The 23,755-nt window shown below is 29.1% G+C and overlaps 1 protein-coding gene across 1 annotated transcript in view; it reads left to right on the forward strand.

Moving 5' to 3' along the window:
* Msh6 (DNA mismatch repair protein Msh6) overlaps positions 1-22,692 on the forward strand; it is a 68,599-nt gene extending 45,907 nt beyond the window's left edge. The window contains exons 16-23 of the mRNA XM_075370645.1: positions 950-1,105; positions 5,790-5,924; positions 7,704-7,795; positions 7,952-8,093; positions 9,090-9,269; positions 14,168-14,345; positions 15,861-16,012; positions 17,487-22,692. Coding sequence (XP_075226760.1) covers positions 950-1,105; positions 5,790-5,924; positions 7,704-7,795; positions 7,952-8,093; positions 9,090-9,269; positions 14,168-14,345; positions 15,861-16,012; positions 17,487-17,753 — 1,302 coding nt within the window. The 3' untranslated portion in view covers positions 17,754-22,692. The remainder of the gene's footprint in view (positions 1-949; positions 1,106-5,789; positions 5,925-7,703; positions 7,796-7,951; positions 8,094-9,089; positions 9,270-14,167; positions 14,346-15,860; positions 16,013-17,486) is intronic.
* Positions 22,693-23,755: the final 1,063 nt, after the last annotated feature.

The following is a 23,755-nucleotide window of genomic DNA, read 5'->3' on the forward strand; positions in this document are numbered from 1 at the left end:
CGAGTGATTACTGTGGAGGGAAGGACACTGCAGAACATGTGGTGTTCAAGTGCAACCAGTTCTTGCAGCAATGGGAAACGTGCCAAAGGGTATGGCACATGGTGTCAAAGATATTGTCTGAATTATTTGCACAAAGATAGAAGTACAGGAGTGAAAATTCCCCCCTGTTTTTTCTTTGGATTTGTGTTGTTTGTATTCAAAGCAGGTCTAGTCCCAAGACATAAAAATTAAAAGAAAAAAGTCTCAAGAAAGAATACCATCCTGGAAATTGAAGAATGTGAAGTAAGGATGAAATACTAACAGCCAAGGCCACACTTAGCAACTAGTTCCCATTGATCACCTGCGTTAAAAAAATACTGGGTGTCATTCATATTGTTGCCATTTTTAGAGGCTAATAACCATAGCAGTCAAAACACTATTAGTAATATTAGAAACTTATAGAAAAATAGAAAATTGCAATATAAATGCAGTAAACTCAACCTGAGTATATAATGTCAATTTCTACAGCCTTTTTTTTTTTTTTTTAATGAAAATATCTTCTTTATATATAAATGGGAAAATGCCTGTATGATTGTATTTTCTGCTTCAAAGTCAGGAACTGCTTGGAGAATCTGAATAATCTTTCAATATTGTATTTATTTAATTTTGAGGAATTTTAAAATAAATTCAACATACTGGGATGAACATCAACATCACATCTATTTCTGAATGAATACAGTAATTAAAAAACATTACTTTTGTTTATTTGTATTGTAAACAATGATTTAATTAATGTGCTTGTTGTTTTATGATAACAATTATCCTATATGATTTCTGTAATCACTTTAGTTTTGAAAACATTATTTAATGAGAGGAAGTAAATTATTACAAATTTAAAAAAGTTTAGTTCTATTATTCTTGTGATGTGAGTTTTGATTTAAAAAAAATTATATTAAACACTTTTTTCTAGAATGCATTTGATCATGATGAGGCCCTTAAAGAAGGTCGTATTATACCTAGTGCTGGTGTTGATGCAGAATATGACTGTGCTGTTGAAGCACTCAAAGAAATTGAAGTCGAATTGAAAAAATATCTTCAGGAGCAGTGCACTTATTTTTGTGCAAAGGTAATAGTGATATTACTCTGATATTTTACTAGTTTTTATAGTAAAATAGTACTATTGATGTTAGTTATTATTAGTAGTTAATTATTTGTGCTTAATTTTGAACATCTTTGTATGTAATTTAATATTAAAGTAAGTAATTGTGAAATTTGTGTATGAATGTACAACTATGGGAGTCAGCTCCTATTTATGAGTTACAGTTTCTTGGTATCTTTTAATCAAAATCTTTTAATCTTCCGTTGTAAAATAAAACTTGTCAAAATTATACTTTTGGCAAATCATGTCATTCTTTCCGTCATTCTCAATTCTTGGAGATTGGCTGTAAAAACTTAATTTGGAATTTTTCAAGTGACTAATTGATTTTAACCATTTTTATAATTTAATTAGATTATTTTCTCTTTTAAATTTATTTCCTCTTCATCATATTGTAGTTGTAGAGATCTGTCTAGTTCTTTTAGAGAGTATGTAAACATTTTAGATCAAAATTTTTCATGTAAGGAAATTTTGACACTGATGAAATTTTTTAAAGTCTTAGCTATCCAGTGTCGATAAATGAGTTTAGAAAAATATCAGATATCATTTTGGTTTTAATTTCATCAAAATCAGATTTTCTGTTTTCTAGATTTGGAATGTTCCATCATTTCTTTTGAAAAAAGAACTCTTGTGTATTTATTGTTCTCTAAATAGTTTAAACTTATTAAAATTCTATAGACTATCAATTTGACGGATCTCTTTTTATTAAAATTTTAGTCTTAACTAACATTACTTTGCACGAAATACAGTAATGTTAGTTAAAATTAAATTTTGGCCAACAACCAAAAATATCGCTGAGTGGAAATTTGCCAGGACATTTTGGAAATGTGTAAAAACGATCCTCAATTTTTGGACAGTGTTGTCACGGGTGATGAAACATGGATGTTCCAGTACAATTCCGAAATGAAGAGGCAAAGTGCCAATTGGCACACCTCTGCATCCCCTTACCGCAAGAAGGCTTGAATGAGCAAATCAAAGATCAAGACCATGCTCATTGTGTTTTTTGGCATCAGGGGATCATCCACCATGAGTTTGTATCTCCCAGCATAACTGTTAACTCTAAATTTTTACATAGAAGTGCCCAAGAGACTGAGAGCAAGGATCTGGTGTGTCAGACCAGACATCAGCGGCGATTGAAAACTTCACCGCCAGCCCATGCTGCCTTTCCCATGACCTGGCCAAATCCCCGTTTGAAGTTCCTCCTGAAAGGTCATCATTACAGAACAATTGTCGGCATAAAAGCAGCTTGTGAAATAGCTTTAAACGCACTTCCTGAACAGGCCTTCCAGGATGCCTTTGCAGAGTGGAAATCCTGTTAGCATCGTCAAGATGTATCTATGCAGGAGGACTATATTTTGAAAAATCTTAATGTATTATGTAAATAAATGTTTTTTTATCATACTTGTAGACTTGGTGACATTACTTTCTGGACAGACCTTGTATATGGTTAACTTGAAAAATCGACTGTCCTTATATCACCATTATTGAATTTGTATGTATAATTGATTTAGATTTAAGTCATTTAAGCTTTTTTTATATTTCTTTATTGTGATATTAATATGAAAAACGTGTTCATGAAAACAAAATTTATTAACTTTGTGTTCAGTTTTATGTTACACTATTAGAAAAAGAGAAGAAAATGGAATTAAAAGATCATTATACTACTTTTTCATTCAGATTTCAGAAAGGAGACCATTCTCTTTTGGAAGTAGTGTGTCAAATCTTTTTTTAAAAAAAGGACAATCCTAATAGTATCAATAATACGATGCATAAAGAAAATTTCTCTGAAAATCACCTATGAAAACTTTTCAGACATACAAATGAAACTTTTAACATGCATTTTTATTCTCTAAATATGAGGTGTGTTTTTACCTTAAGATCCATTATAAAATTAAAAAAATATGAGCAGACTTTATTATTTATGCATAAAGCTTCATCTTATTTACTACTTTTCTAAACGGCTGCCTTTAACATCATTGTCAAATTTTATGATGCAAGCCACTGTTTAAGGTGAAGAAAAAAATAATAATTGTTAGGAGCTAAGTCAGGGCTGTAAGAAAGGTGATTGAAGATTTTACTACAAAATCTTTCCAAATACCTCACTATCTGACTGCTGTGTGTGGCTGGGTATTGTTATGTAAAAACAAAATCTTGCAGGATAGCATCCCACATTGTTTATTTGTTTTTTTTTATAGCTTTTCAGAGATTTTTTAATGTTTTGCAATATATATGATTTCATAGTAGTTCACTACTATGATCTATGATCACTAAATTTATCATGCAGACATCCTTTTTATCCCAAAAAATAGTACTCCGAAAAATATAAGTTTCTTTACCGAACGGTCTTCTTTGAACTTCTTCATTTTGTACGATGAGTGTTGCTTTCACATCGACTGCTGCTTTGTCCCGACGCTTGAATAAGAAATCTAGCTTTCATTCCCAATAGCAGTGTGATTAAATAATTCATCACCTTAATTTTTGTAACACCACAAAAGTTTGTGTGCAGCAGCAAGACATTTTTCCTTGTGTGTGTTTGTTAACATCTTCAGCACCCATCTCTGCCATACAATTTTTTATATCCAAATTTTTCATTCAGAACTTTATAAGTCAATGGTCGTGAAACATCAAAGACAATTCTGACAGTGAAGCACCAGTTTTTTTTAAATTTTTTGTCAACTTTTTCACTCAAGTCATCCCGTTATCACTGATGGCTGGCTGCTACATTCTTCATAATATTTTTTTTTCTTTTCACAAAATGAATGGAAAACTGTCTTATTTAAGTGATATTTATACTATTCAGCCTGTAAATGTCACAATTTTTTGGGCTTCTCATCATACTTCACACTTGACAGGATCACGAATTGTAGCATTCATTATAAATAGATGAATATAAACAACTAAAAAATTATTAAACTGTTGTTGCTAACAGCTGCCTATTGATTGAAATAATTGAGTTACACAAAAACCATCTGTTTATATTATGTTCATAGGCAGCAAATTCAAAACAGACCTTCCTTTAAAAACACACCTCATAAATATGCATACGGTTTCCTTCCACCCATGAACTAATGGGTTTCCAGTTCATCTGTTAGTAAAGCTTCCTCTTCCTCCATCCTTTACTTTTAATTTTTTTCCCCTGAATTTGTACTATGGAAATTAGTTCAACTGTATGCATATGGCACTGTATACTCTGCTGGGAAAGCTGTGTTGAATCAGCTGATTGCTTGATATAGTGGTGAATATTAGGCTTGTCCAGGGAATGCAATTTCTATCTGAGTTGCATGAAAAGTCCAACTAATGGCATTGTGCATTTCCGGTTACATGAGGTCTCATATTCCTGCAATTAAAGATAATAAACTTTTGCCTTGCCTATAATAGAATTGTGCAGATGTGTGTTGCTACTTCAAGATAAACTTCCCAAGTATAACTGGGTTTACAACCTGTTTTGAAGTGACATAGTCTGAAATAGTATCTGACTTGTAATGATATTAAACATTTACCCAATCAGTCATAAAAATTAATATAGATTATTAGTATGGATGGTTTTTAAAGAAACATCCCCCCCCCGCGCACGTGCGATTACATTGATAATCATTGAATATGATTATCTATAGATACTGATGTACTTGGGTTGTATATTTCATTTACCCTATCAGTAAAGGTAGAATAATTACTTATGAAGTGCTGTAAACGGGAAGAAATAAAAAAAAATTGGTTTTCTTTTGTTAAATTGTTATCATTAACATATGTGACGTTTACTGGTTTTGAATACTCACCACCATCCCTCCAAAAAGAAAGAATACTTGTAAAGGTTTGATAATGTGGTAGGCAAAAATAATGATTAATTTCAATTTCTTTCCAAAAAAAAAAACTTAAAATATTTTTATTAAAATTTTGAAAGGGGAGTTTTTATCTGAAGTGGTAATTTTTTAATATTTTTCTAAAGCAACAGAGTATTAAAATAAAAAAAAATCTGTAATAGAATAACCACAAATAACTATCTACAATAATACATTTTATATCATCAGAAATCCAATTCTGTTAAGGAAAAAGTTTTTCTTAGTAAAATAAATAAGCCATGACTTTTCAAGAAGACATTTCTTTAGGATGCTGGTACAGATTTACAAATTTTACTTAAAATGGGTTAATTCCAGCTATATGTAGGTGGTTGTTAATGTTGTAAGTTAGAAATACTTAGCTTAAGATCAACTTTACCCACCGGGTTGGTGTAGTAGTGAACGCATCTTCCCAAATCAGTTGATTTGGAAGTCGAGAGTTCCAGCGTACAAGTCCTAGTAAAGTCAGATATCTTTACACAGATTTGAATACTAGATCGTGGATACGGGTGTTCTTTGGTGTTTGGGTTTCAATTAACCACACGTCTCAGGAATGGTCGAACTGAGACTGTACAAGATTACACTTCATTTACACTCATACATATCATCCTCACTCATCATCTGAAGTATTATCTGAATGGTAATTACCAGAGGCTAAACAGGAAAAAGAAAGCTTAAGATCAACTATGACAGGGCTTTCAGGCTGTTGTAATTTATAATCTTGAAATTTGAAGTGAAAAAATAATTATTAAAATTTTTATATTATGCCGGTTAATTAAAAAAAATATTTCTTTATCTTGCTTATTTCTGTTATACAGGTTACTTTTGTGGGTACTGATAAGAAACGCTACCAATTAGAGGTACCTGATTCAGCATGTAAAAGGGCTGGTAGTGAATATGAAATTCAAGGACAAAGGAAAGGTTATAAGCGATTTTGGACTCCCAAATGCAAAGTAATATTAATTATTGTTATTTTCTCACTTTATATTATGATAATTTTCCAATAAAAATTTTGAAGCTTGTTCATTACAATTTTATACAATATATTTACTTAAAACATTTTGTTAGTGAACTGGTTAATAATCATGGCTCAACAAGGCTATCATTAGTTTCTTAATGGCATTAAATTAAAAAAAAGGAAACATTTTCTACATATTGTTTATTTATTACTTGTAAGATTTATTTACTTGTATTACTGTAAGAATTTATAATTTTTTTTATCTATATTTTTATGTTTGATGGTTACTGACAGCTGCATATCTATAAATAATGAAAGTAATAATAAATATTATTATGATAGCTCTGTTGTTATTATTATTATTATTAATTTTTATTATAAAATTGTGAAGTTAAAAACAAAACTACTCATCAATAAATTATTAAAAATTTAAAAAAAATCTATCAGAATTAATTAAATGATTCTAATGTATAATTTAATCATAGGCTTATTAATCTGTGACCATAGTATTCAACCCACCAATCATGAAATCAGATGTAATTCATTTTTGAATGATAGGAGTGTGCAGTGTAAAATAGATTGGCAAGTATGTGAAGTACATAGTGAAAGATTAATCAGTAATAGCATGACTAGGAAATGGGTCTGATCTTTAATGAAGGATGAATGCCCACCAACCTGAAAGTTGTCATCTTTGTTGAATAATGATTTAAAGTGTAATCAGCAAAAAATGTTTGCATGACATGTTTTCCAATTACTGTGCTATGGAGAAAGCGGGTGCACATTATTGCCAAGAATACTTATAGATTGTAAAATCTCATCATGTTATTTGGATGAAATCTAATTACTTTCAATATTCCATTATAATTATTTTATTTGATGCTTTGACTTGTCATCTAGAAACTTGAACCTGCTATACCTTACACCTTAAGAAGTTCTTCAGTGGTCAGTATTTTGATGATGATGATAAAATGCAAAATTAATTTAGAGAGTGGCTAATGATGAAGACTGATATCTATTTCTATAACAGTCAAGCTTGCGCTTTACTTTAATAATGATAGAGAATGTGGAAGAGTAGTTAAATATGGTAGTACTTCATGAACAAAAAAAAATGCTTAGTTAAATTACAGATTTTTATGTTTTTTTTGTTTTTTTTTATACAATAGTTCATGAAAGCTTACTTTCTTGACAGCTCGCTTATTTTTTTTGGGAATTTAATGATATATTCAAGTACATTGAGTTTTTGTTATAATGTATGATCTCTCTCTTGATTGTTATATTGTTTCTCTGGTATACTGGCTGTAGTAGTAAGGCTCAAATGAATTTTGTAATTGTTTAAAACCCGTTTTGACTATTGAAATGATTCCAAGGAAATTGATCTGCATTTATTACATTTCTAATTCCGAGAATTTCTTTAAAAATGCACAAACTTTTTTTGCCACAACAGGTTTGTACTTATAGAAGGAACTCCTGTTGATTTGTCAAATTGCTGCTATCTATATGCTTTCCTATACATCCTACTGACAGAAATCAATAGAAGGACTGCATATTGATATTCTAAGAATATTTTCATTTGCTTTTCAAAGAAGAGATTATTTGTTCATAGTTATTATTATTTGTCAATTAAAATTTTTGTAAGAGTGCACAATACGGATATTCTTTAATGAATTATTGTCACTTCATATGTAATGTAACAGGTAATATAAGTTATTTTAATGTCCACATATTCTGTATGTGTTTTACTAATTTTTGTTTTAAAATTTGTATTTTATTTCAGGATTTATTAGAAAGACAAATTGCAGCTGAGGATTTGAAAACTAGTGTATTACAAGATTTAAGACGAAGAATATTTTCACGTTTTAGCGAAAGGTAATTGTGGCTTTTTGTTATTTATACTGTACATAGAATATTGATTAAAAAGGCGTTAGATGTTGCATAAAACTAATACTTACCAATTTAATTTTTTCATATGTTGATAAAATCAAGTTTATTTGAATTTTATTTATTTTTTATTATATATTTCAGGACGGATGATTGGCGTGCAGCTGTACAATGTTTATCTGTAATTGACGTTTTAATAAGTATGTCTGATTATTCGAAAAGTCAAGATGGTGATACTTGTGTTCCTAAATTTGAATATCTTGATGATAATAATGAGAATGTTTTGGTAAGTTATCCAGTTTAGTTTTCAGTCAGGATTGTTTTTCAAGATGATCTTAAAATAATATCTGTTACATCAATAATTGCAGTTTCTAAATTAAAAGTATCTTAAAGTAATTTTTTTTACTTCTGGGACCACCATTAGTTATTGCTTCAGAGGATGAGATTGAAATGAAAATTTTTGTAGCATGTAAAAATACCATGCCTGATCGGGATTATTTTTTCAGTACTTGATTATTTAGCCATCAGGCTTGTGAATTTTTTCTTATCAATCACATATTTAACATGTACTACATTCATGTACTATTATTTAAATTTCTAACCGCATCAGAACCATTTTTTTATAAAGTTTAAACATGACTAATTGATTTTTAACTCATGTTGAATTAAAACTTTATTGTTCAAGCATGTTAGAATTACAAACTAAGAATTAAGAAAAAGAGCTTTAGAAGTGAATCATATGTACAGTCAAAACACTATGTAAACAAAAGTTTATAAAAGAAAATCAATTTATCACTAGATGACTGTCTGTTCGAGAGTTGCACTGTGTATAATATCCAGATTATCATCACAAGAACAGTTTTACTTCAATGGATATTTGTACTGACTAATATACAGAAAGGTTAGAATATATTACTAGGAAGGTTAATATATGTATTTTAAAATTTTACCTGTGTTATAATCACATTTCTAAATTTTTTTAATGGTTTTTTATATAAATAAATCATAAGATCTTTTTATTATATGTGAATTTTTTTGTCAAAATAATCTTTGTCAAAAAATTAGAACTGAGACGTTTTTATAATAAAAAATGAATAATAAACAAGAAATATGTTCTGCATAAGTTGTCACTAGTTGACTCGCTTCATAATTAAACATGAATGTCCTTACATTAAAAGAAGTAATGACATCGTTCACTAAAGTTTTAATTTTTTTTTATAACATTTATGTTGTTTGTACATTTTACTGTTTGACTAATAAGTATTTTTTTATTTGATTAAAGGCTGTTGTCAGTGTAGAATCAGGGAGATATCCTTGTTCAACTGGTGATGAAGTGTTTATTCCAAATGATACAGTAATTGGTGCGGAAGATTCTAGTTTAGTATTAGTAACTGGACCTAATATGGGTGGTAAATCAACTTTAATGCGACAGCTGGGATTAATTGTTATTTTAGCTCAAATGGTAAATTTCTTTATCTAACTTTTATCAGTCTTTCTTTTTTGTTAGCAGTCTGTCACTCGTGTGGTTTTCTTTCACACATTTGTCTTATTATTGCTTTGATGAAATTTTTTAACATTACTTACAAGAAATATACCTTTTATATATAGCCTATATATATATATAATTGTAACCAGAGGCCAGTGATTGGTGGATTTGAAGAAACTCCCCTGGATCTAGGCCTCTAGTCGCCAGGTGAGGGAAACGCCAGGCACAACTAGGCCGTTCCCAGCTTCCATCACCCAGCAATCAGGACTCGGTCCTTTGTACTTTGCCTCTAACGGGGACACCCCTGGAGGGATGGCCCTGCTGGGACTCAGTCTTTTAGTTCAGGGGCTCGAGAGTCTCCGCACTTCATCACCACCGTCCACCCACTTTTGTATTATTTAACAAAAAAGAATATTTTGTATTCTTAATAACAGAATAAAGTTTTGAAGAATACTGATTTGTTAAAATGCTACTGATCAGAAATCCATTTTTGTGATGTTGTAAAAATAAATTTACACCAGAAACTTTTTTCTCACAAAGATATATTAACAAAACTAGGTTTTGTTATTTTAATTTAACTTAGGCACGTTCTGTAATTAATCAGTCTGATAACAAACATTCAGTTAAATATGATATCTTAAATGTTACTGTCAAATTAGGTGAAAAGAAAACTATAAAATTATTTAATCTGATGTACCAAATAGAAAAATTCTAGAACATTTTGTTCATTTACTAAAAATGTTGAATTGTTATATCATTTTACTTGATTATTTTCTTATTCTTATTTTTAGATACCCATTTTATTTCTTTGTAAATTTCACTTAACCCTTGCCGGTTTTTGATGAGATAATCTGTCATTTAGTTCATATGTTGAAGTTGATGATTCAGTATTTATAAAATAGCTTTTTTTAAATTATTAGTGATAAGTCGTAATTTAATGATAACTTAACCAGCTACCTAATACAATTTTGATTTAAAAATCCTTATAAAACTCACCCAAACTGAGATTTCAATGAGTAGCCTACATCTTTTTTCAAGAATTCATTTTTATTTTGGTTTATTTTAAACACTATCGAAGAAAAAATAAATTGTAGCAAAATTTTAATTATTCTTCAGTGAAACAGCCTTTTTTTGTACCAGTGAAAGTAAGTTTATTATTTTTCAGATACCTTATTTATTTTAAATTTTAATGCCAATGACCTTTGATATCTATGCTTCATTTTTTCAATTTTGATGGAGGTAATGTACCCAAAATGCTACAAGTAGCATCCAATTCAATATTGTTATGTGAGACAATTTGTTGCTCTTGGTCTTTGCATTTATATGGGTTTTTGTCCTGCTGAGAAAAAATACTTTTGATACAGTTAACACAAAGATACTTTCCAAGAACTAAATCTAAATTTGGAAAAATTTGTTCCTAAAGAGCTTGCTCTAATGTTATTTGTCTTAAGTTTTTCTTAACTGTATTTTTATGAATTCTCAAAGGGTCACAACAGAACTGTCCCATACAGTTAACTGAATTTTGACAAAAACTCTTTTTCATGATATTTACAAACAACTCTAGTGGCGTCAGAATTAATGCATAAAAAAATAAGTTGGTGTTCATCACTAAATTCACAAATTTTAATGGGTTCTTTTGGCACTGTACCATAAACGTTTTATGACACTCTTCATTCACATAAATTCTTATAGAACATTGTACTTCCATTGTTTTATGTGAAATTACTTGAAAATAATGTAAAAATTTAAGTAATTTTAAAATTTGCAAATATAATATTATTAAGTTAAACTTATTTATTTAATAAATACTTCCAAACACAGGATGAAGTTTGAGACATTCGGTAAAGATGTGAATAGGTCACTGACTAATATCACATTGACCATCTGTAAATGCAACACTAAATGATACAACAAGCATAAATGAGCATGTTGCAACATGAATTTTCCTGACGACTGGAAATTATTTCAAGCGCCTGTTTAGTGTTAATTACATTAACGCTGCAGTTTAGTGGCTCAAAAAAGTCTATTTCAACTATAGTAATAAGTATAAAAATATTAAAGTGCCAAGAAGACAAAGTGATTTTTGAGAAGTTATAACTTTTTATTAGTACAATACCCAAGAAACCTTTTTGCTTGTCATAAACATCTCCAAAAACACTGTAAGTCGTGCACATTTGAGATTTTTATCACCAGCCCCATCATAAAAGATTCATAAACATTTAGGGGTAAGTATATCACCATTAATGTTACTTATGGTAAAACTACTAACATATACCTACATATAAAAAAATAATTCAAACTGTGTATGCCATCCCTGCCTCTTGAAAAAAGTTACCAAAAGTGAAATTTTTTACAGTTTTTCATGTTCAACTTTATTGGTAATTTTCTCATAGTAAGAAGAGAGATAGGTAAATAAATCACAGGACCAATCTTTTACCTTGAGAAAATATGAATAAATTGCTTTTTGTTTCATCCTTCTAGGACCAATAATTTTTTAGTTCTGATTTTCTCTGTAAACCCTTATAATCACAAAACCAGGTGTGCACACCATAACAAAAATGGCCGCCACAGGTAAACTGCTTAAATAAAAAATTAAAAGAAAAATAGATAGTTTTATGGTCCTGAGACATGTAGGAAACAAGTTGGTAAGTTTCAGTTTTCTTTGAATTGGTCAAGCAAAACTACCATTGGTCACTTCAAATGGATTGACCCATATATGTTAACTGATTTTTAAAAATTTTATTTACATCTAATAGTTAATTGTATTTTTTAAAACCAACCCATCTAAATTCATCACAGCCTTTTTGGTAGTTTTTTGTATTCCAATGTCAAGGTAAGTATTTTACCTTGTCAAAAGGTAATTATTTTTAAGCATTGCTTTGTTAGGCCTTTATATAACCAAATTCTACTAAAACAACCATTTACCATAATTTTTATTACATTAAAAGTATTGGATCCAATTGAATTATATTTTTAATACAAAGAAACTATTATTCAGTAACTGAATATAAGACTTGTCAGAATTTGCAATTTTTAATGAAATTATTTAATACAGAAATTTAGTTAATAAGCATTATTAATTAAATTTAATTAATTATTTTATAAATGAATTGGCAGTCCAAAAAAAAAAGAAAAGAAAAAAGTAATAAACTTATAATTCTGTGGACTTAAGAGAATCCAGGAAAATAGCAAATCAATCATTATCTCATTTATTAAATTACAGATATTTTTAAGAGTTTTGCCTGTCTATCAATTGAAAATCAATCTCTGATTGAAAGCAAATTCGGATTTTTTTTTAGATAATTTTATTTTGTTTAATTTTAATTGCTTATAATACAAATATATAAGCCTTTCAGTAGCAAGAAAATTAATTGTATGAGTTCTTATACTTAGTTCTTAAATACTGTTTTTTGTCCTGAAATAGTCTGCCATAAGAGAGAATAGGGTTTAGTTATCATGCATGCTAAATTTATTTTCATTGAATAAATCAGTACAGTGGGGGCAGGAGCTAAATGGCAAAGGAGAAGACCATAATTCACCACCTTTTATAAATTTTGAGTTTCTAGGTCATGCAATCAGATATTCCTGAGTAAAAGTAGTAAAGATAATGTTTTCATATATTAACATCTATATGAAATTCAACAAGAACTTACTTATCTGGCACTATACCAGAATGTGATAAGGGCAATTGCCACATTTATGGCTAGAGTTTGCATCATCCACATTGTTACTGGCCAGAACCTCCTCCGATTTCACTTAAAGGATTCCTTGGGTTGTGGAGGCTACAGCAAGGATGAATCACTAGAGCACATTCTGTTCAGGTGTTTTGCAGCTAACAGTCCACAAGAAGCTCTTGAAATCCACATTACAGAGTGGATTTAAATCCACTTAACAAAATTCTGAAAAATAATTGTGAATACTCGCAGCTGCAATATGTGATGGAATTTGAGCCATCAGTGATAATTGATTCTGGATGTTCACTTAGAAGTTTTAAGTGTAAAATATTAAGGTGTCATGTTATTTCAATCTGTTGTTTTCTTATTTTTATGTACCTGCCTTATTATTATATAAGCCTTACTAAAAAATATTATGTATGTAGTTTCAAAAGCTATGTAGACATTTTATTTTTTCTGAATTTACATGAGTGTTTTCAGTTAAACTAAATTGCTTCTAACATTAAACAAAAATTGATACAGAAAAAGCCTTTTTCAAATTAGAATTGATTGTTAGATAGTTTGCTAAACCAAAAAATATATTTCATCAATCTACAGAGTAAACATACACTGTACAAGATTCATATTTCTCTTGCTACCGATTGTTATCAGACAAGATTCTATTTAGTTTAAATTAATGTGAGTGTGCAAGCCATAATGAAATTCGTCATGATCATCTGAATTGAGATAGGTCTCGTGGACCCATTTCTTCTCTGTTCCCAACTAAACTTTTAATTCTTGATAGCTTTCACATAAAAAAATTAAAAGTTATAAACAAATTATATCATTGATTTCTTCCTTTTTTTTAATGTATATTTTTATGAAAAAAAGTATGTGTATATAAAACATTAAAATTGTTAACTGACTTAAAAATGTGAGTTTTAACTTTGCTTTTATAAAGTTTTGGAAGCATCTTCCTGACATACTTTTGAATGCACATATTGTTACATTTTTTTTACAACTTGTTTAGTGATGTGGTAAGTATGTTGGCATTAAGTCAATTGGTCTGAGTTTTTAATTTCCAGCATATGTAACTATTTTCATATCAACTATGTATTTTACATGTTTTGTAATTAATTTTTATAAAACATAGTTTACATTGCTTTGATTGTTTCAAAATATTGTTGATTAATTGGGTATTAATATGTTAATTTTTTTTAGGGTTGCCATGTTCCTGCTACTTCTGTATTTCTTAATCCAGTAGATAGAATATTCACAAGATTAGGTGCTAATGATGATATAATGTCTGGTGAAAGTACATTCTTTATGGAATTATCTGAAACATCAGCTATATTGAAACACGCTACTAAACATTCACTTGTTTTAATTGATGAACTTGGTAAAGTACTACTGCATTTTAATACAGAATGTTTATAAAAGAACTTCTTGGTTTCAAGTATTATCTAAACACCAATTTATTTAAAATATTACTTACATGAGTATATATTCTGAAAGGGTAAATTTTGAAGTTTTTTCTGGTATTTAATACACTTTGATATGTGCGCTTTTCGTTACCCTGCACAAGTCCAGATGGTAATCCAGGTCTTCCCACATACTCGCCACCATGTTGGTGTAATGGTTGCTACTGCTGCAATAATCCTCTTCCATATGTGGTTGATGTCACAGATTTTTTCTGAATAAGCAATGTTTTTCTCTTGCCCCTACAAAAAGAAATCTGATGGGGTCATGTCTGAGCTCCTTGGTGGCCGTGTGATCGGCCTTCCTCTTCTAATCCACCGGTTTCGAAACTGAATGTTTAATGCAATATAAACACGGTTGCTGTAATGTGGCCGAGTGCTGTCTAACTATAGAAAATTAATTATTTTTCTTAGTATTGTCAATCTGTGGAAAGATGTAAAGTTTGATTATATCACAGAAAAATCTCCATTAATTGTGCTTTCTACAAAAATGAACATGCCCCCAATACGGTCATTCATCAGTTCATACCTAACATTGACTTTGGGATAGTCACGCTGATGTTTGATAATTTCATGCAGTGGCTCTGATCCCCAAATCCTGTTTATTAATGTGAAATATCGCCTCGTTTGAAAACTTGACATTTTTCAAGTAGTCCTCATTTTTATCAGTGTTATTAAGCATTAAAGCTGCAAACTCCATTCTTTACACTATGTTGTTGGGTTTGATTTTATGAAAAATTTGTACCTTATATGCACATAGTTTAAGCCCCTTATGTACATAATTTACTTTTATACACTGTAGATATAGGTATTCCTAATTCTAAACTATGCCTTGTTAATGATTTTTCAGGCTATACATACAAGAGCTAGGATCTGTTCCATATTCTGTTTAGATATGGACTCCTGCCTGGTGACTTCTGTAATACACTGCCTATTTCCTTAAACTGATTAAACCACTGGAGTATTGTTTTATTCGTAGGTGTGGCACTGCCATATTCACATCAATAATTATGCTGAACTGTGATAACTGATCTTGTTTCAATGAATCTAATCATGCACTGAACTTTCTGCTGCAGCATCTTCATGACTGAGACAGATTTCTGATTGCATCTGCAGTGAAGGTCACACAGTGGTGTCAACTGTGATGAAAAACTTAATAACATAACGAACATAAATATGAAAACTGGATGCTTTTAACCAATTCCATTATTTGATTACAATTTTTTGGAAACAAGGAGTTCTTTTATAAACACCCAGTATATATAAAAATTGTTTTATTAAAAATAAAAAAACGTTATAAATTGATTTATTTTTTAGTTATCAACATTTTTCTGTTTTAAGTTTTTTAAATGCTTTTTTGTATTGTGATTATGTTGAGAATGAATACTTTTAAACGAATATGTTTAAAAATGAAAATTTTGTTTTTATGATTTCAGGTCGTGGAACTTCAACATATGATGGAACTGCTATTGCAGCATCAGTTTTGAGAGAATTAACTACTATGAAATGTAGAACATTATTCTCAACTCATTATCATTCCTTGGTTGAAGATTTTAAACATTTTAAAGCTGTTAAACTTGGACATATGGTAAGCAGTACTTTTTATTTTTATATTTTGTTTTTTTTAACAGAAAAAGAGATTTTATATTCATTTTCTTACTAAAATTTAACTCTTTGCAGCATAATTAACTACTTTTAAACAGAGATTTATAAATAGTAAACCAACTATTAGTAACCTAGCTTACAAATATGAGTAGTAACTTATGGGAAGAAATAGTCTTAAAATTATGTAGTTGTAATTGCAATTTGAGTATAATATTTTTAATTTTGAAAGTGTTAAATAAATACACATCTACTTTTAATTGTTCAATGATTTTAATATTTATATATTACTCAACTGTTAAAGCAAACAAACAGATAAACCTGTAAGCATTTTGATTGCTGAGTAGATAGTTTGTTATTGTTCAATTTTTATCAGTATTAGCCCATCACAGTTGACATAATATAATCCTGTTCAAGCCAATCATGTACACATTTCTGGGCTGCTAGCAGTCCCAAATTTTCTTATATAATGAAAAAATAATTTCAGTTGTTAAATTTTTCATGGAAATGCTGTCTGTTTCGTGATATAAAAATATTTCAAAAATATTTTACTTATTTTATAAGTAATATATCATACCAGATTTTATAAAAAAAAATTTTTGATTATCTTATTGAAGCAAAAAAAATCTCTTGTCAGTAACCCATTCCCTCGCACCCTTTTGTCTGTATCAAAGTCAGACCAATATTGTACATCCACATGTTGCGGGTCCAACATGTGATTTACTGAGGACATTTGTATGGGAAATTTACGATCACCCAGCATATAGTCCAACTTAGCTTCTTCTCATTACCATTGTTTGGGAAATTGAAAGAATTTTTGAGTGGTAAGCAATTCGCAGGTGAAAATGAACTTAAAAATGCTGTTAATCAGTGGCTGTAAATGGACTGGTGGCAGAAGAATACGATGAGGGTATATTGAAGCTGGTGTGTCACTACGATAAATGTGGTGATTATACAGAGAAGTAGTATAAGGTATGTAGTTTAAGAGAAATAAAAAATATTTATAAAGTTTTCAGAATAATTTTTTTTTACAATGAAATGATCTTTACTTTAGAGATAATCTCCTCATTATAGAGTGAAATATAGTTTGTCATTTTTATATTTATAAATATTTTAAATAAAAACAAAACAATTTTAAAATGCACACCAAGAAGTGTAAAATAATGTTTCTCAATTCTTTTAATTTTGTTTTTTGAGGCTACAATAAATTGAATACCCAAAATTTTTCACAAAACTCACTATTTTTAAGGCAATATTTATAAACAAATTGATCAAACAAAAAAAGTTCTGCATTTCTAATTGCAGAAATGGTAGCGATTATCGTGTGGGTTTGTTTTTTTTATTTATTTATTTTTTGTTTATACTGATGTGAAATTAAATAATGAAAGAATTAATTGCCTCTTTATTAATTGTTTTCTTTCTTTTCATTTTTTATTTATTTATGTATATTTTTGTTTCAGTCATGTATGGCTGAAACTGATGAAGAAGTCGAAGGTAATAATCAAGAAATGGTCACATTTCTGTATAAATTTGCAGAAGGTGCATGTCCAAAATCATATGGATTTAACGCAGCTCGTCTTGCTGGTGTACCAAATAACATAATAAAACTTGGACAACAGCGTGCCAAACAACTTGAACATGAATCTCACCAGCGTAAATTGTTTAAACTATTATTTGGTCAACAACAGCAATTGAAATTACGGGAAAAACTGGTTGAAATTTTATAAATAATAATTAGTATATTATTCAGTTCCTCTTATTTCACACTATTGTTATTACTTATGTATTAGCATCGCAGTTGCTTTCAGCTGTTTGTACCTGATTTTATAAAATGGTTTCATTAAGTTTTAATGATTATAATTACCATATATGCTTGTAAGATATTCTCATATTTCTATACCCTATGTTTTATTGTTATTCTGAGTTATTGTCATTTTACATTAGTTTTGTTTTAGTATTAAATGAATGTACATTCATAGTAACAAAATTAAATAAATGAATATATGTAATGTATGAGTCTTATATTAACTGATGTTAAATAAGACTGAACAAGCTTTACTCATATTGCTGAAAGTTATAAATAATCTCATGTACGTTTAACATAAAATAGACATTTGTGTATTTCAACTCTTTAACTTTCAAAGTTGGTGCACTTGTTTTCAGTGAAAAGTGATGACAGATCGTATGAGGATTAACTTAATTGTATTTTTTAATCACATTTTGCCAAACCAATTATTCTCATTATATATAGTGGAAGTTTAAATAGCTGTCAACTTCATGTTGCGTATTGTGTTTTGCAACTATGATACAATAGTTGAAAATATTATTTTTTTACATTGATGAAGTTCACTAGTTGGTTGATGTATGTAAACAGTAGACATGGTATCATAAATTATTATAGATATTTAATTGCTTTTGTTAAATTTTAATTCAGAATTATAAATATAAAACAATAAAATAAGATTTTTTCTTGCTAATTGCAATCATAGTGTTAACGATTCAGAATATAAATGCATTGTTAAATGACTACTTGCAACACAGTGAAAGAGGGTTAGGGAAATAAATCGATCAGCTCCAGCTAAAAGTAAGTTAATCATTATTAATTTTGAAACATAACTTTGTATAAAGAATAACAAAAAAGATTAAAATTATCATTAAAGCATTTGATGATTAACGTTCCAGAAAAATCCAATCCTGGAGAGTAACAAAAGGATGTAAAACTTGGCACTATCAGTTGTATGAAAGAACTCTTACTTCTTTTCACTGTGCATATATAAAAGTTTAAAGTTTCATAATAGTTTACAAAGTTTTACTGATTTTGTAATTCTCTATGTCAAGCAAAATGAGGACAAAAAATAATAATACATTAAAACTAGGCAAATTCATAAGGATGCAATTTTGATGAAAAGTAAGTCATTCTTTATTAAGTCAAAAAAAATGCATTGAGCAACAATATTGCATAGCTTTTAACCCTGCGGTACACACGTTTGTCCGTGTTACATAAGTAATTGAGTTTTAAGTAGAAGAGTATTTACTTACTACTTACTTAGAGAATTTTAAGTCTTAAGTTACTGCCAGTTTATCAATTTGTTCACGCTATTTTCCAGTTTGTAAAATGTAACAACCGGAGTAAACATAAAAATCTGTTCAAACTCATCACAGCATGAAGTAAAATCATGCTGCTACCCAGCCCACAGTTCATGAACATCAGCACACTGGATTTTGTTGTTGAAATTAAGAAAAGGGCTCCTAATAAAGCACTATCAGTAAACTTGCAATCTCTTTCTCGTCTATAAGCCTCAGTGTTGATGGCCTTTATCTGAGTGTATTTATTTGTATATTCAACAGTTTTGTCAATATATTCAGGAGAAATAAATTTCAAAAATGTAGCCTTTTTTAGTTTTTAACATTTCTGCTATTTCGAGTAGGCCCAGGAAATACCTTAACGACATTTTTATTTTCTGTTTTTGATGGAAGAGCCACGTGATTATTTACTCATATAGTTTCTAGATCTTTACCTAAAAATAACTGGAAATTTTGCTTACTCTCCTCTTTAGGAGGTTGATTATTTTCCTCTTCTACCAGTAATTGCTCAGTGTTGCTATTATAATTGTGTTCTTCAATCACTTGCAGTAGCAGAGTCGGGATCATTTCTGTCATCAAAAACTTCTTGCTTTTCTTCATCTAACTCATTCAGAATGCGATTGATATCATAATCTGTGCAATAACGATGATCTTGATTCTGTTAAAAAGAATGGAAGTAAATAACAATCTTGAAAAAAGGATTAGAATGAAAACAAGAAGGAATAAAAACAACACAGGAATAATAAATCAACAGAAAAAACTCTCGAACAAGTAAAATTCACAGCCATAATGAAGGAATAGAGAATAATATTTAAAGAAATGAAACTATTAAATTTTAGAGATAGATAGGAATTAACAAATTAATATAAGAAAATAAGGAAAGAGAATGTAGGCACTAGGTAAAAACAAGATGGAATTTTATTTACATGACTGCTTGTTTAGTTGTGTAAACACTGCTGGTCAGGAGTGCATAGATCACATTCACTTACTTCGCTTCCGTCTTGACAATTTCATTCCTCACAGCTTGTGTTCTAGTCCATTATGATGGCTAATCACATAACTAATGAATAACATAGGTCCAAAAGACAAGTGCATAAAACCTAAAACCTATTTATATCATTTTAACTAATATGTGGTGTAAATACCGCGTACGCATGCACTGCAGGATTAAACAAGATGTAACTTTATGTCAATACAGGCAATACATAAAATTATATTTCATGTTTCTGTGTTTAGCTTTTTTTATTTCTTGAAGAGTGAGATGCTCCGTGTAGTGGACAGCTTTAGTCGTACCTCAGCCATCCCTGCCAGTATTTAGCCTATTGCCATAACAGTAGTCATATTTTTTGTTAGAACTTTTTAAATTTTAATCTGTATAGAATCTTTTTAAATAGCTCCTTTGGCCTATAACCAAATTTATCCCTGAAATTAACCAAATATAAGAAAAATAAGTATTTATCGTGTATGGGTATTAACAGTATTTCAAATTAATAATCACAACAGTTGATTCAGAAGTCACATTTAAAAATGTTTCTTTCTTATTAAATACTTTTCCTGTTTAAAGGTTTAAAAAAGATACAAATGTTAATTAGTAGCCAAAATTTAATATCTTCTGCTATATTAACTTTATTTTGGTAGTCTATCTATTAAACTTTCTACCTGAAAAAAAAGTAAAAGTCGTGTAATGGAAACAAAATTTCTAATTTACACAAAACTACAAAAAATTATTAGTTAATATTTTAGGAGAGATAAGGAGGTTTAGTTTTATTCCTTCGGGGTACTAGGATGCTGCTGTCTCCAATATTATGTATGGTCCTCCATATCACACCAAGAATGTGTTGGCTGTAAAGTTTACAGCCTACATTGTAGAACTGAAAATAGGGAAGAAAAGCTCAATGTATTTAAAAAGATGTGGATAGTGAGAGCAGACAATTTACCCTGAGAGAAATGCGGTATGAGATGAACAACCTCTCCCAGAGGAGAACTTTGAATTAGGGGTTTTCTCTCTAGAGTGCCTACTCTACTGCCGTAATCTCTTAATGAGAATGATTTTTGCCCAGATGGGAATAGCATGTTGTTGATCAACAATTTTGCATCACTGAATTTGCTTAGGACGTGGAATTATGCAAATAAAATGTGAGTTATCTGTTAGATTTTTTTCACTGAAGGTTTATTTAGTAATAAAAAATCTCAATTTTATTTACCTATCCATTCTGTCCATCCATCAAGTCCTGTATTTAAAAAAGAGATATTTTAATTATTTATTATTTTTGTATATTAACCACACCTTACTTTTTATTGTAGCTAGTAAATTTGTTATTCTATAATTATCTAATAATTAATTGAATGAATGGATCTCTCTGAAATGATTATAACTTTCCAACATAGATTCATCCAAATGGACCTAAGAAGAGCCTATCACATTTATGATTCAATTCTGTAATTTAGCAGATTTGTTTATATAACTGCATTACCAAGTTCTAAATTACATTCGGTGAAAACTTTAACTATAGAAATAGTACATTTTTGAATAGATGTATATTTAAGATAAAAATAAAAAACACCGTGATTGGTATAGAATTGATAAATTGTAATATAATTTAATCGGTTTTTCTTTCTTTTTTTGAAGGGAGAGACAAATAACCACCACTTAATATTTTTACCTGATTAGCCAAAAAAAAGAGCATGTTAACTATTTTCTCATAATTGTTTTCTTATTGAAATTCAAAAATGTATGTAATCAAATTTTGAGACAGAACTTATTCATCCTCTGAAGTAATACCTTACGGTGGTTCCATAGGCTTAACAGAAAAAAGAAGACTATTAAAAACATTTAATAACAAAAAATGGAAGTAAAGCAGAGAGAATAAAATAATAATAAAACACATTTTAGAAAGAAATAGATGTAAAAAATTGATATTAACCATTTGAAGCGGGAATGTTGAGAGTTCTGTCTTATTCTTTAGACATACAAGGAAAGTTGTAAGATTTAATTTGCCAAGTTATGAAAATGCAGAAGATAGTGATTTGTTAATTTTCAAGTAGAAACAAAACTTTAAGTGGCATTCAGATAGTGAAAGTACAAATTTTTATTACTAAGATATTTTTGTAAACCTTAAATGCAGTCAATATGAAAAATAAATATTATATCTTTATAAATCATAATGAACATTTAAAGTATTTTATTTTCTGTTTGCTGTTATGTAGAGTTTGTTTTTCCAGATGTTTGTATATTTACTAATGCAGTATTACATGTTTACTCCTGAGAATACTACTTTTGTTAAAAGGAAACATAAAAAAAATTATACAAATATTTGTTGATTGTTGCATTAATTGATGTTTTTAGATCAGTTGATTTTTTTTTACTTTGTGTTAAAATTATGGACTTAAAAAAATATATTTTTATGAATCACATTATTGAATGTTACATATAAGACATAGGCAAGTAGTAGACATCCTAAATATTAACAGAAATTATGAACAACTGTATTTTTAAACAAAATTATGACAAATAATAATAAAGGGGTATTTTAAATAAATAAGAAATTTTATTTAGTTATTAAGTTACAGTTGTATACATTCATTTAATTATTGTTTATAAAGATTTTGAGTTTTTAAATTTTTTTTCATATTTATTTAAACTTCTATTCACCATTGTTCTATACGGAATTATAGCAATATCAGAATCAATCTTTAGCATTCAAATTGTATGCAAAAAGTAACTAATTGACTATTAACAGAAAAAAAAAATTAAAAATGTTTATTTTATCAGCCATACCTTTAACTTCTTAGACAGTTTTCATTTTTATAGACACATTTATCATAACAATATTCCATTTTCATAGAATATAGCCACCTTGGAAAGGAAGCTCTTCAAATGAAAAGCAGATAAAAATCACTAAGAACTAAATTGTAGATCCATTTGTTCCCAGTAAGATATGAGTTATTAGGTTTGTGCAGCATCCAAGCACTATTATAAAGCAATGCAATGCCACAAATAAAGATGCTCTCTGTAGTTCTAAATCACTTAACACAGAAAATTTTCAGAAAAGACCACCAGGCAAGGGACAAAATCATGAGCCATTTGTTCTGAAGTTTTGAGTTCTGGTCAATGCATGTACCAAATCATCATTGATCAAGGATTATATAATCTATGCGATTACATTTTTATCCTGAAAGTTGCCATTAAAGTTTGATGAAGCACGATAAGATCTCTCATATTTTCATTTAATGTTGTACATCATCTAATCTAATTTACTTTTTACATTGAATATGGTGAAAATTATTTTAAAAAATAATCTCTGCTAATGAATTAATCTGTTTAGATTTACAATGGATATCGAACTTAAAATTTCTTGTCTATTAATATCAGTTTAAGCAGCTCAGGAAATTCTGATTTTCTCATATGTTTAAACCATGATTGAATTAAATTTTGTGTTTTGATAAATCTATTTTTCTCTGGCTGTTTATCTAAAAATAAACTTAGCTTTTACAATAATTAATATATTTTGCTTTTTTTATTATTGCCCAGGTGACTTTTTTTTTAATACATTTGCCCTATCTCCAGTAAGGATATATCTCACTTTATGTTTATGTTCATTATTGGCATCACCTGTGTGCATATGTGTCATTGATGGTTTAAGCA

The sequence above is a fragment of the Lycorma delicatula genome, chromosome 7, assembly GCF_047948215.1.
Source record: "Lycorma delicatula isolate Av1 chromosome 7, ASM4794821v1, whole genome shotgun sequence".
NCBI lineage: Eukaryota > Metazoa > Arthropoda > Insecta > Hemiptera > Fulgoridae > Lycorma > Lycorma delicatula.